The sequence below is a fragment of the Cupressus sempervirens genome, chromosome 6, assembly GCF_028749045.1.
Source record: "Cupressus sempervirens isolate cs-2001-9-10 chromosome 6, ASM2874904v1, whole genome shotgun sequence".
In the NCBI taxonomy this organism is placed as follows: domain Eukaryota; kingdom Viridiplantae; phylum Streptophyta; class Pinopsida; order Cupressales; family Cupressaceae; genus Cupressus; species Cupressus sempervirens.
The window spans coordinates 349,012,975-349,029,528 of record NC_143123.1 but is presented as its reverse complement, the minus strand read 5'-3'; the positions used below and the strand labels follow the sequence as shown (position 1 = coordinate 349,029,528).

At 34.5% G+C, this 16,554-nt stretch overlaps 1 protein-coding gene across 8 annotated transcripts; it reads right to left on the bottom strand.

Annotated features, from left to right (window-relative positions):
* Positions 1-6,528: 6,528 nt before the first annotated feature.
* On the bottom strand, positions 6,529-14,786 carry LOC149552557 (uncharacterized). Of its 8 annotated transcripts, XM_089788153.1 has the most exons (6): positions 14,087-14,786; positions 11,866-12,045; positions 11,689-11,741; positions 7,204-7,293; positions 6,978-7,014; positions 6,660-6,840 (listed from the first exon to the last, which is right to left on the bottom strand). In XM_089788153.1, the coding sequence occupies exon 1, from the start codon at positions 14,718-14,720 to the stop codon at positions 14,136-14,138; it is 585 nt and encodes a 194-aa protein (XP_089644279.1). In that variant the 5' UTR covers positions 14,721-14,786; the 3' UTR covers positions 6,660-6,840; positions 6,978-7,014; positions 7,204-7,293; positions 11,689-11,741; positions 11,866-12,045; positions 14,087-14,135. The 8 variants fall into 8 exon arrangements, with proteins under 8 accessions (XP_089644276.1, XP_089644274.1, XP_089644273.1 ...); XM_089788150.1 differs by having other exon boundaries at positions 6,529-7,014; positions 7,204-7,314; positions 11,682-11,741; XM_089788148.1 differs by having other exon boundaries at positions 6,529-7,014; positions 7,204-7,314.
* Positions 14,787-16,554: the final 1,768 nt, after the last annotated feature.

The window sequence follows — 16,554 nt, the reverse complement described above, 5'->3', positions numbered from 1 at the left end:
GTCCAAGTGACCTATATTTGTTGTTAGACCAAGCAAAATTCAAATCAGTACCAAGTTTTGGCACAGTTCATATACTATTCCGAGCAAGGTTCAATTTTTAGTCATTTAGTTTGAATCAGCCCATGTGCCATTCGCATTTAGGTGGAGCAGTCACTGACAAGTCGAACTGATCTCAAACTTAATCTTTTTTTTTTCAGCTCAGCAGTAGAGGAAATATAAGTATAAGAAACTTTAAGTTATATTTATATAAATATTGTCACAATGTTTGAGATAGGTTTCAGCTTCATAGGAGTTGAAATGTAGATTCCAGATTTAGGTGGTTTTCAAAAAACTCTGAACTTAGCTAAATTTCAAGATTCAATATGCCTTCAGCATTGTTATCTCCCACAACCTGTCCTAGATTTTTGAGGTCAAATTGAAGCTGGAACAAGGATTTACTAATGATTCCAACTCATTTCCTCATAAATCAAATTGGTTTCAATTCTATATTCCTAACAAACTTAGCTCAGCCACTTGCTCACATTCAAGATAGACATTACTTTCTAGCTCGCCAAAATTGCCTAAACTCACTCTTGGACTTAGAGACTTGAAAATTGCTACTACCTAAGACCACCTTAACTACCTCAAACATATTGCCAAGAGAAAAATGTTTAAAAGGTAAGTGAAGAAGATGATGAAGAAGAAGAATATCGATAAATTTTTAATCCGTGACTTGAACTTCAAACAATGATACTTGAACTTGATGTTATGATTTAATTTTAATGTTTTGAATCTTTGATGTTGAATTTGAAGTATATGATGCTATGATGCTATGATCATGATTCATGATACTATGATTACAAGTTTATGGTATTTTTGTTGTTTAAATGTTTTTATGATAATATGTGACATTCTAAATATGCTTTTGTACTAATGAATCCAAACCCTCTTTCAAAAATTTTGTCATACCAACAAAACAATCCTTCAAACTCAAACCCAAACTAATAGCTTATTTGTTTTCTTCTTTCTTTCAACTCCTTATTGTATTTTGCTCTTTATATCAATTTTTAAAAAATTTAAAAATTATATTTTTATATAGAAAATCTTGACATAAATATTATGATTTACAAACCTCTATCGAATATCACCCCAGAACCTTGTCACACCTTTGGACATTCCATCTCAAGTTCTCCATCTATGCATGCATGCAACCAATTGGGAGAGGCCATATATCATCACTAATGTTTTTTATAAAGGCTAAATTGCAACAAAGCAACTATAATAGTTATGCTCATTCTAAGTTTACCAAATGGATCTCTTTGCCTTATTCAATCAAAGTTGAGTCATCAGGTCGTCCGTTGAGTCATCAACATCAAATGTTCATTTACACACTCAAAGCTTTGCACCACTTTTTGTACAAGATGGAATTCCTTAACTTTCTCTCTATACTTGACATTTTTTATAGCAGTTTCTCAAACATTTTGAAGTTAATGTTTATCTCAAATTGTATGGCAAACACTATTGATTGCATGCTTTTCTCCATTTTAAAGGTTTCAAGGGCGCATTATAAACAAGAAGCATTCACAAATAGTTCACTACTTTGGATGATAATAGCTTCTTCACTATCTAAAAATATTCATCATTCAAGGGTGCATTATAAACAAGAAGCATTCGCGAATAGTTCACTACTTTGGATGATAATAGTTTCTTCACTATCTAAAAATATTCATCACACCTCCTCCTATATCAAATCCACAAATCTAGAGGTGCAAACTTGCACCTGACCCAAGTGAGTTACACAGTCATCAATTTGGTCCCTTCAATTTTCAATTTTAAATTTATCCCTAAGTAACGATTTCACTAGCCCAAAATTGTGGTTTTTTTAACAACGTTTTGCTCTGCAATTTTTTGAATTTTTTCCCGCATGGCTCCCAGAGCCTGGCTTCGGCTTCGGTTTCAGCCCCTGGCTTCGATCCAGCCTTTGTGCTTGGCTTCAACTTCAGCCCCTGGCTTCGATTTGGCCTTTGCGCCTAGCTTTGGTTTCGGCCCCTAGCTTCAATCCGGCCTCTGTGCCTGGCTCCGACTTCGGCCCTTGGCTTCAATCTGGTCTCTGCGCCTAGACGACTTTAACTGTGCCTGAGGTCTGGATTTTTTGGACGTTGGGAGGCATATCAAGGTTTTTGTTGTTGCTGGTTTTCGGGTTTGCTCTTTTGCTTGGGAGCTTTGTGCCTCTCTACAATGGTTGTTGGTCATTGCTCTCTGGGTCGGCTTCTATTCCTTTTGGGGGTAGATCTGCCTCTTATGCCAATGTGGCTGCATTTGAGGTGGGTCTTCATGTTGCTCGAGCTGTTCAATTTGGGCCTTCTCGTCCCCATGAAGTTTCCCCTATTTGTGTTTCAAACCCTTTACGAGCACTCCTGGACTCTGAAACAGTCAACAATATTTTTGGTACAACAGATGAGCTCTCTTCTTTTGCTGCTATCTTTAGATTTCGGGGTTTCTGGTCCTCTCTTTCTAATCTTCATGCTTGGATTTCTAAGCATTGGGAGCCTATTTTAGATAGTAAGGTCCACATCTTTCCGATGACTAAAGGTTTTTTCATTGTAAAGTTTAGTTCTGTTAAAGACAAGAAAATTATTTTGTGCAATTACAATTTTTCATGAGAGGACAGATTTCCTCTTATGGCCAAACCGTGGCATATGGACTTTGATCCACTAAATGAATCTTTTAACAAGGTCCCTATCTAGATCCGGATACCAAATCTCCCAATGCATCTCTGGCATGATTCAGTTTATGAAGCTATTGAGGCTGCCATTAGCAATTTTTTATGTGCACTCAGACACTTTGGATATTCTTCATTCAACATATGCTAGATTTCTTGTAGAGATGGATATTTCTGAGGGCCTTCCTGAGAAGGTTTGTTTGGATTCTTTGAGGGGCTCTTGGTCCCTTATTTTGGATTATGAAGGTATTCCTTTTCGCTGTAGGAAGTGTCATTAGACTGGTCACATTGCTACTCGTTGTGCTACTGTGAAGACTAAATCTAGGCATCCTCCTTCCTAGTGGTCAGGGGCCTCTTTTGAACACTATACGGTGGTAAAGTCCAATGATGCGCCTCTGGATTTAGCAGTTGTATCTGAGGATATTTCCTCTACAGTTGTTCTTTTGGTGCCAGTGTTAAAGGAGGTTCCTACTCCTCCTGCCCCAGTACTGGATGTTCCTCCTAGTCCTGTTGGGGGCCAAGACCCTTTTCTTGGCCCTGGCCCTGTCCTTTCTACAGGGGGCCAGTTGGCTACAGGCTCTTCTAAGATGAATGTTAGTGTTTCGAATCCCCCTGGGCTTCATTGTTCGGTTTCCTCTGGGGATTGGATTGCGGAGGCAGCTAAGGTGGAGGATGGTTGGACTGCGGTTAAAAGAAAGAACACTAGATCATCTGCTCTTCCTTTAGATATGAACCTCAGATCGTGCAAAGGTGGCTCGAAATCAAAAGGCAAATCGTGATATATCTAGCTTTGCCCCCTTGCTGGATCGTTTCTTTTGGTTGGTGATAGGCTTTTTGTCACCTTGGTTACCCTATGTTTCGAGGGGTGACCAATTCTACTTTTGTTTGTTGTATCTTTGTTTCTAAGTTTATTGAATATCTTTAATCTTGTACAGGTATCAGGAACCCTTCAAAATCTGTTTATCTAAACAAAAAACAATTTCATTAGCCCCAATAGGCTAATGCCAGTGTTGCAATGAATCTCTGGTCTTCCCCAATGACTATTGCCAACAGGTAATCTGTTCCTTTTGATAAAAATGCCACTGTAGAGGCCATATAACACAAATGGCTCCATTTGATGACTATTTGCACTTTGTTGCAACTTCAAAGTAGATTTCCAATGATTTGATGTAACTGAATCTTATTTTCAGAACACATGGAAAGAAGATGTCATTAATGAAGGAACCAACAATCTTGACATCAAGCAGCAAATGTTTATGAATGATAGATTATGTCTAACGAAATTTAATTCCATCAAGGCTTGATTGAAGGTACTTGCAACTCCGTGATCAATTAAACTAATGTAATCAAATATTTGGTATGCAATGACTTGATGTCTTTCAATCCCTTATTATTAAGTTATTTACAACATTTGTATCAAATATATTTCAGAAATTCTATTGAAGTTTGTTCAAACGATTTAAGAAGAGTCGGTGTTGCATGCAAACTTTTGCAGATCTAAATAGGGTTTGTGCTCCTGAATTGTTAAATAATCGTGCTCCTGAATTGTTAAATAATCGTGCTCCTGAATTGTTAAATCATGACATCAAACTAATTTAAAATCAACTTCCCCAGATTTTATTATTAAGCAATACCTCTACTAAAACAAAATCTCTCTAGAGAGAATATTGAACAACATTTGTATCAAATATATTTCAGAAATCCTATTGAAGCTTGTTCAAACGATTTAAGAAGATCAACTTCCCCAGATTTTATTATTAAGCAATACCTCTACTAAAACAAAATCTCTCTAGAGAGAATATTGAACAACATTTGTATCAAATATATTTCAGAAATTCTATTGAAGCTTGTTCAAACGATTTAAGAAGAGTCGGTGTTGCATACAGACTTTTGCAGCTCTAAATAGGGTTTGTGCTCCTGAATTGTTAAATCATGACATCAAACTAATTTAAAATCAACTTCCCCAGATTTTATTATTAAGCAATATCTCTACTAAAACAAAATCTCTCTAGAGAGAATATTGATTTAGGAACTCGTAATTTCTAAAATAATCGGATAAGAATCGGACTGAAGTTTTTCTACAGCATCTAGTAGAGTTTTTAGTGAGTCTATTCCATGCATAAGGATGCATAAGGTTGACTGTGATCATTTTTATGTAGGAACAAATCTTTGCTCTTGATATTTATATCTTACTTTATTTGTCCATATCTTTGCTCTTAATATTTATATCTTACTTTATTTGTCCATATTATCATATTCGATGGGTATAATGATCAAAAACTAGGAAAATGTGAAACGGGTGGATTATATGAAAAACAGTTTCTTATGTGCATCCTCCAAACCCATTGTTGTTACCATTGCATTTTACTATCACATTTCTGATAATATAGCTGTGCATCCTCCAAACCCATTGTTGTTACCATTGCATTTTACTCTCATTTCTGATAATATAGCTGCCACGACAGTATGAATAGGACTCGACTACGAATGGTCCAGAAAGCCCTTTGTTAACAAAAAGGGCATCAATATATTTGTATGTCTTTGTTTGTTAGTGTCCATGACAAAAGAAACAAGGGCTACAGGGCAGCTTAGTTCCTGCCAAGTGTGGGTAGGGCGGGTTTTGGCTTGATGATATAGATGCAAAGTAGTTGTAGGATGTAGTGAGTAATGGTGGGTTTGGGCAAGATAATTAATAGAGAAGCTTGTTATAAGCAAGAACTAATGGTCTTCTAATAGGATACTAAGAACTTATCTTTAATAAAAAGATATCTTAAATAAATTCATGCATATAAAGTATTCAAGAACAATTTTTACCACAAAATGTTCTGGAATGTTGAAATCACTGTAAAAGTTGGGTTAGAAGCACATGGTATATAGTCATTCAGAACGGAAAAATATTCACAAAGGAAAACTCGTGACCATTGAACATGGGTGGATGAGGGCATTAACATTATTAGTTCCAAGAATCAGAAGTCAACTTCTCTATTATGAATTCAAATTTTGTTATGCCTTCAAATGGCTTCTAGAAGAACCCAAGTCCACAGATCCTGCAATAAAAATGGTTCTTTCAAGGGACAAATTTATATCTTGGATCAAAGTGGCAGTTTAATCATTTTCTGTGTTCTAACCTTGCATTGATAATTGAATGTAAAGATGGAGATATAAGGGTCAAAGTGACAGTTTAATAATTTTCTGTGTTCTAACCTTGAATTGATAATTGAATGTAAAGATGGAGATATTTTTAACTAATATAAATATGGAGAAAAACAATGTAAGAATTAAAACTACTAATTAAAAACCTAAATGCTACCTCAAAACATGTTTGTAGTAAGCCCAGTTTATTTGTCAAAAATTATGGTCCCTAAAGATTTTCATCCAATATTATAACTAGAAATGCTATGGACATAGCATGCAAAATGAAGAAGCACAAGGAAAGCTCAATTCTTTTTGAAAGAAAAGCCACAAATACTTTTTGCAATAAAGTGTTTATACTCCATGATGAAAATAAGCTTTAGAATAATGAAGGGAACGTTTTTATGTGCTTTTGTAAAAATATTCCTACTAGCAGTGATTCTTTAAGTGATCAGCGAGTAAGAGTTTAATCATCTGCCGTGTGATTGTGAGTTGCGATTGGTCAAAAACTAAGGATGCATTCCAATCTACTTAACCACCATGATATTGTAAAGAATTTTATTTTAGCTTCTCAAAATTTATTTGATTTTTATTGTCAAACCAGTCTACAACTTTTAACTTCTAAATCAATTTAAATGAATTATATGCTCAAACAATGCAAGTCCAGAGTTGTATGAAAAATTTGCAGATATAACTTAGTTCTAATTGCTGAGAAAATTAACTTAAAAAATGAAAACTCACAAGTATAACTTAATTTTAGTTTCTGAGAAGTTTACTTTAAAAAACAATCCGCTTATTCTGCCATACTATGCCCCCTACCCTGCATGTGCAGCCCCTACTATTCTACAGAGCCTGCTAGAATAAGCTTCTATAATAACCCTGCATCTTCACCGCAATCTACATACCCTCACGGCTCATTAAGCCAGCCATCTGTTATTATCGATTCTCATTTATGGGTTAGGTCATCAGACCGGCCTGAAATAATAGAGGGCTGCCCCTACAATAATCTGAAAGGGGGTTGTTCCGATAGATGAGAAAAGAGAAACAAAGAGACCTTCTAAAGAAAACATTGAGATTAAAAAAAATTGCAGTAGACTTGCCATGTCTTTTTGCTTGCCATACCATTATTCCAAAAAGGTCTTACCTTTGTGGTTCTGACAAATATTATGAAACCTACATCGCTGAGAGATCAAAAATTGGAAAGGTCCGTTAAAAGATGCTAGAATGAAAAACTAGTAAAGAGAAAGAAAACAAAACAAAATAGAGTCGAAATGTAAATATTTTAAATTTAGAATAGAGGAAAATTTTAATATAGTTATAAAATGTTAAAAATAATAAATAAAAAGAAACAATGAAGATTTTCAACTTACCTTGAATACTTTAGGCTTGAAGTTTGAAGGTGGAAAGTGTAACTAAAATTCAACACTTTGTATCAGCTTCTTGTTTGCACCTATCCACCACTGATCCAACTCTATCAGCTCCTACAATAATGTTCAGCTCGTAAAAGAAAAAACTGAATCCCAAGTATATCAAAATAGTTTGAAATCACATGGGCAAGTGAAAGTAAGCTTAAGATAGGTAAGTGTATTTAATTTTTAGTGCTTTTTGGGATAGAAGATGACATGTTTTGTTTTCTTTTTATTGGCTTTGCAGACTCACCAAGAACTTATAGGACTTATGGAGTCTGATTTTGATCAGAAAATTTGTTGAGGGTGCCTTGAACCCATACAAGTCAAGTCAGATCCTTCGTGAACCTCGTAATGATGTATCATAATCAAATGGCAGGATCTCTAACCACTAGGGGAATAGAAACTTTCAACAAAATATCAGATATTTAACCACTAGGGGAATAGAAACTTTTAAGAAAATATCAGATATTTATAAAGTGAACACAGAATAATCAGAAAGAATTTACAAAGTATGGATTTTGAAAGTTTTAAGTTATGGTTGAGGAAACGGTAAGTGTTGAAACTATCCACATGGAAAGAAAAAAAAATGATTGTTTTAGAAGTGTTGAAACTATCCACATGGAAAGGAAAAAAAAATTATTGTTTTAGAAAGAAGAATTCAATCAATTAATGTATGTGTACAAATAGTTCTAAAAGAGAATTAAAAGAAAGAATTTGCATAATTATAGAGTTTAAAAATTTTAAGGAACCAAGTATCTGTTGTGGGATGCCTATGCTAGAGGGAAGGATGGACTATTGCAAGGGACTGGTAGATTGAATTTTAATTATAGCCAAAAGTGCTAATGTCGAAAGAAAATGGTCTGTCTTACTCGAAGAGTTGAATCAATTAAAGCACATGAAATGACCCTTACTATAAAGGTCACTAAAAACCAATACTGAACTGTGGCAATTCGTCAAATACTTGGCATGCAACCGTTAAATGGTAAGGATGTAATGTCTCAAACAAATTCACCAAATAAGATGGATGTAACAGACGCAATGAATACAATATAATAATAACAATGCGAACAAAATTCAGAAGATCTGATTGAACTGTCACAAGTTCTAAAATAAATGCTTATGATAATAGCTAGTTTTCACCAAATTGTCTAACAGTCCAACTTAAGCTAAATAATAACATCTGTTACATACTGGACTGCAATAAGGAGAACTAGACATCTATAACTTGTACTTAATTTTTTTTTGCAACCCAAATTAATAACAAGAACCTGAAAAGACTGTGTGTTTGGTACTGCAGTGAGGTCCCTTGACTGATGAAGATCGTTCCTAAAGATCCTCAGACCTGTATGGTCCTGTAGCAGCTTCCCATCTATGGTACAACACCCTTAATGGCAGCTTCAGATTTAAATAGGGTTCACATACATCAGCTGTAGCTTGTATGGCACTGCTGACACCTTCTAGTCTCCAGTACAGCACTAATTTCAGACTGTAACAGCTTGCAAGAGTCTGCACTAAGCACCTATTCGAGGACAAGGCAAACCTGCCCAACCAAGCTTTCCTCCAGCAACACACCCTTCATATGATTGTAAAAGTGGCACACCTTTGGATGACTGTAAGAGCAGGACGGTTTGAAACAGCTGTTCGTTTGCTGAGGAATGTTATTTCATTAAAATATTCATTACTTTGGACAACCAGATTAATTAAATTAATTAAATCGAACTGTCACCAAAAATTGGGGACATGACAGCACATGTACAGGCAGATTCAATTTAGATGAAGACAGTAAGATCTATTACAATATTATCAAATAGTATTTTGTAGAGTTAAATGAGGAGAAAAAGAAAATTCTACTGATGGTCCCAAAAAATATGGCAATCAAAATAGAATGGGTATTCTGGTTTGAGAGCGATCTTGAAGTTCATGAAGTCAGCTTTAAGAGAAAAGATACTACAAAGACTATATTATTAAAAATTAGCAGGTTAGAAGCAAGGTCGTTGGAAGGATGCATTTGTACATCTACAAAAATGAATGGCCATTTTGTTTTAGATTTGCGTCTAATCTTTGTGGTTCTTAGTCTAATCTTTGTGGTTCTTAGACACAATTTTTTGAGGTGCATCCCTATGTTTATTCGAATTTCTCGGGCAGGAAAAGCATTCACAAGGATGACTAAAATTTTCAGAGTCTTCAAAGAGACTTACTTTAAATATATATAAAATATACTTACAAAGAGAGTTACTTTAAATATATATATATATAATATACTAATGTAAAATTACAAAATCTGAAGAAAAAACTTAAAGCAAATTAAAAATATTAAAAGCCTAATTTTACTTATTTAGTGTGACTGTACTAGTGTCAACCACCATCTAGTGGAGCTTAATATTCACGAATGTGTCTAATAAAAAGAGATTATAAATTAAAATAAAGGTCCATGTGTGCAGAAACAGTGACAAGAAGATCATTCCGTTGGTGGTCATCAGATCCATCGGCCATCAGCCCATTTTTGTTTCTGTTTAATAAACATATTTGAAGGCCACGGGATGACTGCTTGAAGAAAAATAAACTTGAGATATCGTTGAAACAGTTGAGTATGTAGTTACTAGCAGCAGTTTGAAAGATGATTGACAAGTAGAATCCTTCTTAGTATATTCTCAACTATGCTTTCCCAGGCCACCAAATGCACTTCATGACTATCTAGTTGAAAATCTTTTAAAATGCTATTAAGGGGTGGCCATTGCATCTCTATCCATAATGCAGAACTGGCAATAACCAAAGTTAAACAATATTTTGATTTTGTGTCCGCATCAAGTTATTCTGCGTGACAAAAAATGTTGATGTTCATTATCTCTGAGAGATATTGAGCATCACCTAGATCCAATGAGTGCTAAGTGTTCCATTTATTCTCATGGGAGATGGATTCATATTGAATCACTACTCATGAAACATGGGTCAATGAGTTTGACTCAAAAATCACACAGTTAAATCCTGATAGCAATATCACAATTTGACTTACTGTGGAAATTATCTCCTACTTATCATTATCTCTGAGTTAATCACATGCCGGAGGATAATTTGCGTAGAGGGTTGATGGTTTATAGAGTTACATTGTTCAGATAGCATTATTAAATTTGATTTGTAATGAATTTAGGGTGAAGAACAAATAAAAACAATGCGATCCTACTTTGACGTGGTTAACTAAAACCCTCAAATTCTACTCCCTATACTCCGTTTGTTTCTGAGCATACTCATCACAACCCTGACAATCTCTGTTAAAACTTTGGATGTCTACCTAATGAAGAGGAAGACAAAGATATCTTATTTAATAACGGTAAGGGTTACTACAAAATCATAGTGGTTGCAGACGACGTCAGATAAATAATACCATAGATCTCAATAGCATTTACTTAGCCAGTCATCCAAACATATACAAATGTATATAATCTATCACATGGGGAAAATTTTGAAAAATGATATCTTTATATTTCCATCTTTATTAAACCGCGGAACTGAGAATATGGCGTCAATTTTTCAAAAAAGATTATTAATTATAAATTATATTAATGATACAACTAGAACAAAGTTGTGCCCATTTAAAAAAGAAAGCCATCTGAGTTGAGTCATATACATTCAAGTTTACTAATACAACTATTAATATTGTAGCATGGAGTTACAAGTAACATTTTCTCTTTTGAGTTGTAGAAGTATCTTCGTTTTTAACCATCATGTATCTATCAACAATCTCCATATGCTTGAATGTGTAACCAGACATTTAATTTTCTTCTTCCTGAATCTTGATACACCCAAAAGGAAGATCTCTAATACCATCCAATAATGCGGAGACTAAATCCTTATTATTTGCCCCTAGGTTTTCTAGATAATCGGCTAGCTTATTCCATTCACTCAGTAACAAGGAATCCCAATCTATAAAGAGTGAAGATGTAGTTTTTTGATTATGAACAAAACAGCTAACAACTTCACAGACCACCCTCTGCATCAGATCCAATTAGTAAACTCCTGTTTTCAGAAGTTGGAGGGAAAGAGAGATGAATTGTTGTTGAAATCGAAGGATATGTGCTGGCAAAAAAGGAGGCGGAATGACCTACGATTTATCAGAAATTGCAGGCAAGAGAAATGACCTAACACCCTGCGCAAGCAAGTTTCCAAAATATTAAGGGTTGTGAAGAATTTAGAATAAGGGCCTTCTCACAGGGAAAAGTTATCTATGGTCAGTAGGGCCATATTTTCACACTGATAGCAGGGGATCCTATTTTAACTAGATGCTCATACCAGAGAAAATAGAAGCATGCTTTGTTAAAAAAGAAGCAAGCAGGTTATAGGAATGGCCATCCCCTGCCATCTAAGAGTTTAACTTGTTAAAGTTTCTATAAAATTATAAAACAAATGACAATACTAGACATAGTAATGGAAAATAAGCAGACCTCGTACCTGTCGGCATCACCAAACTCAATTGTTCTGTATATCCATAGCTCCTATGCTCTCTGTATCATGCACAAGAAAAAGTAAAGTATTCCTAGATGGATTTGTGTGAATACATCTTCTTTTTAACAATCAATCTTGGTGATCGAGATGCATGGAGAAATCTACATAGGCAACACGCCTCACCTGCATGGAGGGGAAGTAGCTTTATTAGCCAGCTGGTGTGTTTGGGAAATTCCACAGGACGGACAAACTCACCATTTCCGTAGTTTCCCTCATCATGTCTAAAGAAGCCAGTAATGCTAATTCCAAGAGTGCTTTGATTTTCGGCTCTTCTCTTGTGTTGAATTATGTGAAACCGTTATTCTGGCCAGAAAAGTTGTGCCAGCATGCAAATCAGATTGTCTGATCGTAACAAGCCTGCATCTTTTTCTATTTAAAATGTAGAAAGATTGAAAATAGACATTGTGGGAGGACAATGAAGAAATCTGATTGGTCACAGGGTAAAAGATTAATCACCGATTATGTTGAAGCCTAGGCAATAGTTCTCTGCCAGTGGCTTCACCTTAATATTTGGTATAATTGGTCATGTGAGTCACTTTCTTTTAAATCAATCAGTTTTTAGTAACTTCTTGTTTTTTAAGTTGTTTAACTAGTTTAATAAGTTTCTATTCTGTTTCTAATTCTCAATTTCATTATCACTAAAATCTTCTTATTGTTTTTTTAAGAAATATTCTCTCCTTTATTTAATATTATATATCAATCGATTATCATATCTCCAAGTACTATTAGAGGGTTCATTCTTACTGCTGTCTAACATATCTCTATAACTCAGTATCTTAAACAATGTCCCGGTTTTGCAGTGGAGCCCTTTAGAGAGTGTTTCCTGATGTTAAAGTTTTTGTCCAGAAATCAGATAAACAGCAATAAAGAAGCGCATAAACAATACACAAAAGACTCACTAAATTTATTCTGGAAAAAACCCTATCACCTAAAGGAAAACACCCAGCCATGCCAGCAAATATATCTCTTTAATTGATGATAAAAATGATCAAGTACAAAGTTTTGACTTGATTAATTACAATGCACCAAATAATCACGTAAATAGATTGCATTTAGACTCTTCATCTTATACACAAAGGTCTCTTCAAATCTCAAATGTATGACCCTTCAAATTTCCAAATATTCAATACTTCATATTTCCATGCATATTCCTCTTTGTATAATGTATGACACATATTTTTTATATAATGTTATCACAAATGTCTCTTTCAACTGAAGGTGGCCACAACGATTATAACAAACATATTTCTATTTCATAAGATCAGGGATAAAAGATCTCTTTTTTACAACTACAATCTTCAACACTTAAACATTTAATGAAAAAAACAAAAACATATGTACACCAAAATTTAAAATGTATTGCTCTATCCTTGTGTCACTCTCATATGATTTCAGCCTGCGGCCTGCTGAGTAGGAAAAAACTTGACTGAAGGAATCTAGTCCACTTCCAAAACTGTTTCATACCTACTCTGAACAAATATGTCCAATGCATAAAGTATACTGTGAAGAATATATATCTGCGACTATCCAATGCATAAATTATACTATGAAGAATATATATCTGCAACTATCAGAAATTATCTTAATGTGTAAATTTGGAAGTGTTAATAACTCTATAAAATTGGACATATAAATCACACCAATAAATCATATGTTCGGAGAAAACCGGACAATAGTACCATACCCAATTGATATCTTATATGTTTGTCAATTACAGCTACTAGAATCCTTGATAGTGTATATTGATTTTTATTGCAATGATCAGAATGATGTTATGCAGCCTCTGATGCTATATGAAGTTCTAGAATTCGACTTGGTACAACATGAGGTAAGCCAGTACAAAAGTGCCCCAATAATTTGGGAATAACACACCAAGCTTGATGGTAACAGAGGAGCATTTGGGACTAGGCGTAAATTAGCTCATTGTAACAAGGCGGCAAATAACTCCGGTAGTCATTTAGCAAAGGCTGTTTCTTGATAATTGCGGTATGCATTCTAGTCCCACCAAGTTTCAAAATCTCAAGAACCGAGTTCAACATTACATAAAAAAAAAAACACCGAACTCAATCATTATTCAGAAAAGGTCTACGGGTGAGAAATTGTAAATGGTCGTCTTACTTTAATAAAATCGAGCACGCATAATCAATACCCATTGATTAATTGATCCGAGAATACAATAAATATAATTTGTAAATTTATTTTGAATGGCACCTCATTTGCTAAGATCCATTACACTCAGTACAATGAATTTTACAACATAAGCTAAGATCCAAAGCTTCTTGACAACAACCTTATGTCCGTGGGAATCGGAGAAAGGTTTCGCTTGACAAAAAAATATTGTTACCTGGCATAAATGGACGGACTCTCTGAATTATAGTGAATGAAGGCATGAATCACAAACCCCTTTCAAGTGCTTTACAGGCATCCTTGAACTGCGCAAGCAGATCCTGTAGCTGCTCCACCGTGCAGGCAAATTCGAGCGTGCCCTCTGAAGGGGAGGCCGAATGCACATCGAGGGTCTTAAACCCTAAAAAATAAAGCAACTCTTTCAAACCCTTGTCCTGCGAAGCGGAGACGCAGTAATCGAGCCTCCACTCAACTCCAGTGAGACGTTGAAGGTAAGAATGGTTGGCAGTCGGCGAAAGAGCCCCTCGCAATTGGGGTTTGTGTTGGGCAAGGAGGTCGCAGAGAGGGGCTGCGGTGGAAGCGGGCAAAGAGCAGTCGTTTGTGAGGAAGGCGAGGAAATTGGGGGAAGAGAGATCTGCGCGGGCAGCCTCCAAGAAGATACACACCAGCGCCGAGTAACTGCGTTTTATCAGCTGAATGTCATCCCCGAGGTCAGCCGATAGAGCCGATTCCTCGGTTTTACGTTGGAGTATTACTTCAATGGCGGCTCTGGCAAGGGCTTCGAGCTTGTCATCGCTGGCATTGCTCGAGAATGGTCGCAGAGCGTCTCTCACCTCCTCTCCAATGTCCATGCTTCCCAATGGCCCTAGGGATAAAGGACAATTTGGTCTCTACGTGTCTGTCTATCTCTGTAAATGGGCTCACTTTCATTATAAGGGCCCGTTTGGTTGCTGGAATAGGAATGGAAAAGTTGGAATACGTTTTCCATTATCTGTTTGGTTCGTCACTTGGAATAGGGAATAGGAATACGTATTCCCATTTCTCCTTTAAAATGAGCTTATACTCATTCCAAAAAATTCTTGTTATTGGAATAGCCATTCCTATTCCCAATATTACATGTCTATTCTCCATTCTTATGCCCGCGACCAAACGGGCCCTAGGAATGGCTATTCCAATAATAGGTATTTTTTGGAATGGGTATAAGCTCATTTTAGAGTTAAAATGGGAACACATATTCCTATTCCCTATTCCAAGTGATGAACCAAAATGACGAAACGAACCCTAAGTTTGCTCATAAATTGATTTGCAAAATATTTATAAATGTGGGCTGATGATGACCTTATTTTGGTTAGCACAACATGTATAGCTAATGCCTTATGGGGTCATTATATTTTGCTCTCCATATACTATTGCAGTCACTTGTTCTGATTATTCAATTATTTTGCACCATGTAAGTTAATTAATTTATTGATGAATTTTATGTATTTATTCAATTATTTTGCACCAATCATTAATGACAATTTTCCTGAAATTGACATGTTTCTAAAGTTTTTTAATTTATTAATGAATTTTATGTGTTCTTAAAATTAATTTTTCATTGGATGAATAATAACTCATTTTCTTGACATGATTTTAGAGAACAAATTAATAAAGTTGATAGCAAATAATTAACACTATTTAATATTTAATTATATATATATATATATATATATATATATATATATTCATTTATTTTATCACAAATGCAATCATAATCATTTTAATTAATTTTAGGCAAGGTTCGAAGACTTCATAAGGGATGAAAACAATTTGAAGAGGGGTGATTGATTTTTTTTTATTTTTTTTTTCACGTATCTATTCTTATAATCTACATAAATATTAATTCACTACAATTATGGTACTTAAAATTGGAGGAAAAATAGGAAAAGATTGAAAACTTTATGAATATATAAGTGAAAATAGGAAAACTTTTAAATTTTAAAGTGGGATATCTTTAAAGATAGCATACAGTTTTATAATAATTATGAGAGTGATTTTTGGGTTGATTTATTAAAGATAATTGAGAAGTTTAGAGCACTCGTCATCAAATTCTATAAGAAAATGTTTGAAATGTAGAATTTAATTTGTAAGATGGTTTGTTCCATAGATTATCTTTAGCCGTTTAAAGATTAAAATGGTTTATTTCTTTTCTTCAAAACTAGATTTAGGTTGCCCCATCTAACACTTCTAGTATACAAATAAAATCATATGTATATGTATATGTATATGTATATGTATATGTATATGTATATGTATATGTATATGTATATGTATATATGTATATGCACGTATGTATGTATATATACATATATACATATATATATACATACATACATGCATATATATATAGAGAGAGAGAGAGATGATTGTGTGCATATATATATATATATATTCACTAAAATTATGGTACTTAAAATTGGAGGAAAAATAGGAAAAGATTGAACACTTTATGAATATATAAGCGAAAATAGGAAAACTTTTAAATTTTAAAGTGGAATATCTTTAAAGATAGCATATAGTTTTATAAAAATAATGAGAGTAATTTTTGGGTTGATTTATTAAAGATAATTGAGAAGTTTAGAGCACTCGTCATCAAATTCTATAAGAAAATGTTTGAAATGTAGAATTTAATTTGTAAGATGGTTT

Bases quoted from the DNA above. Each gene is read 5' to 3' on its own strand.
- LOC149552557 (XM_089788150.1), bottom strand. From the start codon at position 14,720: ATGGACATTGGAGAGGAGGTGAGAGACGCTCTGCGACCATTCTCGAGC.